The sequence below is a fragment of the Lepidochelys kempii genome, chromosome 13 (assembly GCF_965140265.1).
Source record: "Lepidochelys kempii isolate rLepKem1 chromosome 13, rLepKem1.hap2, whole genome shotgun sequence".
NCBI lineage: Eukaryota > Metazoa > Chordata > Testudines > Cheloniidae > Lepidochelys > Lepidochelys kempii.
Genome location: NC_133268.1, coordinates 35,929,810 through 35,932,637, shown reverse-complemented (window position 1 = coordinate 35,932,637; position 2,828 = coordinate 35,929,810). Strand labels below are relative to the sequence as shown.

General features: G+C 40.3%; 1 protein-coding gene across 1 annotated transcript; it reads right to left on the bottom strand.

Moving 5' to 3' along the window:
• Positions 1-1,178: 1,178 nt before the first annotated feature.
• Positions 1,179-2,108, bottom strand: LOC140896741 (olfactory receptor 6F1-like). Its single transcript, XM_073308789.1, has one exon. It carries the CDS (start codon positions 2,106-2,108, stop codon positions 1,179-1,181), a length of 930 nt encoding a protein of 309 aa, XP_073164890.1.
• Positions 2,109-2,828: the final 720 nt, after the last annotated feature.

Genomic DNA, 2,828 nt, shown 5'->3' with positions numbered 1-2,828 from the left:
CCTGCCCATCCTGGCTAATAGCCATTGATGGACCTATCCTCCATGAATTTATCTGTTATAGTATTAGCCTTCATAACATCCTGGCAAAGAATTCCACAGGTTGACTTTTTTGTGTGAAGAAATACTCCCTTTTGTTTGTTTTAAACCTGCTGCCTATTTATTTCATTTCATGACCCCTAATTCTTGTATTATGAGAAGGAGCAAATAACATTTCCTTGTTTACTTTCTCCACACCAGTCATGATTTCATAGATCTCTATCATATCCCCACTTACCTGTCTATTTTCCAAGCTGAAAAGTCCCAGTCTTATTAATCTCTCCTCATATGGAAGCTATTTCATACCCTTAATTATTTTTGTTTCCCTTTTCTGCACCTTTTCCAATTCCATGTATCTTTTTTGAGATGGGGCGATCATATCTAGACACGGTATTCAAGATATGGGCATACCGTGGATTTATACAGAGCCAATATGATATTTTCTATCTTGTTATCTATCTCTTTCTTAATGATTCCCAACATTCTGTTCACTTTTTTGGCTGCCACTCACACTGAGTGGATGTTTTCAGAGAAATATTCAGTGACTCCAAGATCTCTTTCTTGAGTGGTAACAGCTAATTTAGACCCCATCACTTTTTATGTATAGTTGGGATTATGTTTTCCAATGTGCATTACTTTGCATTTATCAACATTGAATTTCATCTGCCATTTTGTTGCCAAGTCATCGAGTTTTGTGAGATCCCTTTGTAACTCTTCGCAGTCTGCTTTGGACTTAACTATCTTGAGTAGTTTTGTATCATCTTCACATTTAATTACTTCTTTGTTCTCCCCCATCTATCTGTCAGTATAAAACTGTTGTCTTTTGCCAAATATTTAGATTGTAAGCTGTTTGGGGCAGGACCATCTTGTTGTTCTATATTTGTACAGCACCTAGTAGAATGGGGTACTGGCCCATGACTTTGGTTCCTAAACACTACTATAATGCAGACAATAGAACTACTACTAATAAAAAGTTACATATCCAGAAGTTTTATGTGATGTTTTTGATGATACTTTTACATGAGTTTAACGTGACCCTAGTAACTTTTCTAAGGCTTTGATAGATTATTAAAGTAATTGACATTGTCTCTTTCCATGTTTTCTACTACAATCAGTGACCATCAGGACATCTTACAATGACTTCAAGTCCCCCCACTGAATACCTTTTTCAAGATCTCTGTGACCTCTTTGTTTCTCAATGTGTAGATGAAAGGATTTAGCAATGGAGTCACAATTGTGTTCAAGATGGTGACTATTTTGGTCAGTTCCAATGAGATCTCTATGGATGGTTTAACATGTAGAAAAACAGTGGATCCGTACCATATAATCACAACTGTGAGGTGGGAAGAGCAGGTGGAAAAGGCCCTTTGCCGACCTTGTGCTGAGGGGATTTTCAAGATGGTGGAGATGATATAAATGTAGGATACCAGGGTTATCACACAGGACCCTAGGATGACGATGGCAAACATGATGAAACAGACCACCTCAACAAGGTAGGTGTCAGTGCAGGAGAGAATTATCCAGGGAGATATGTCACAAAAGAAGTGATTGATGACATTTGGGCCACAGAAGGACAATCTGGCAATCAGAGCTGCTGGCACAGAAATAACCAGGAAACCACCCACCCAAGAGCTAAGGGCCAGCTGAACAGAGAGAGTGCTGCTCATAATAGCGTTATAATGCAATGGGTAGCAAATGGCCAGATAGCGGTCATAGGCCATGACAGCCAAGAGGAAGTATTCTGTGCAGCCAAAGGAGAAGACAAAATACATCTGCAGAAGGCAGCTGGTGAAGGAGATGGATTTGCTTTGGGACACAAGATTGGCTAGAGTCTTAGGGACACAGGCTGTGGTGAACCAGATCTCCAGGAAGGCAAAGTTGCAGAGGAAGTAGTACATGGGGGTTTGAAGGCATCTGTGGGTCCTGACTAGGAAGATGATGGCCACATTACCAGTGATGATCAGGACATACATGAAGAGGAAGAGTATGAAGAGGGACAGCTGCAAATACTGAGACCCAGGGAATCCCAGAAGGATGAATTCCTTCACTCTGGTGTGATTTTCCTTGCTCATTGATACTGGGAGTTTCACCTGATGGAATAAATGGACCCATAAAAGAAAGACAGTTAAACCCATAGTCAAATTTTGTCATATAGAGCTCATTTTAGTTAGACAACTGGGCTTTATAAGGGCTTGATCTTTGACAAGTATTTCAACACTAGAATGATGGGTGTTTTATTGTCCCTGGATGGAACTGTCAATGGATCCTAAGGGAGCTTGGCACCCAGTACCCAATAGGTACCCAATTTTGGCACCCAATTACAATAGGAACTGTTGCCTAAATATTTTAGGCCCCTGTTTTTGACAATCACATAACATATAACTAGATCTCTGTCTTAAAAACAGATCTTCATGGCACACAGATCTTCATGGTCCTGGAGTAGCATCAAATAGTAAAGTACTCACCAAAAACAACTAGTCTGTGTGCAACTAATCCACTGATTAGTGCATTTTATGAATACCTATCTGTGCCCAAGCTGCAGAGTTTATGAGTCTGTCACAGGCCCAGCTAGAAATCCCTGGTTCTTTCACTCAAAATATAGGCATTCATGGCTTTACTTATGCAGGTCCTTGGTTCAATCACTGGAGTCAACCAAGATGACAGCTGTAACATATGTCTGGTTAATTGTCAACTATAAAAGGTCCTACAGGTCCTATAAACAACAGATATCGGGGGCCCTAATTCCTAGCACTATTAGGCGACTGTCAAAATCTCAGACCTTGGAAACAGAC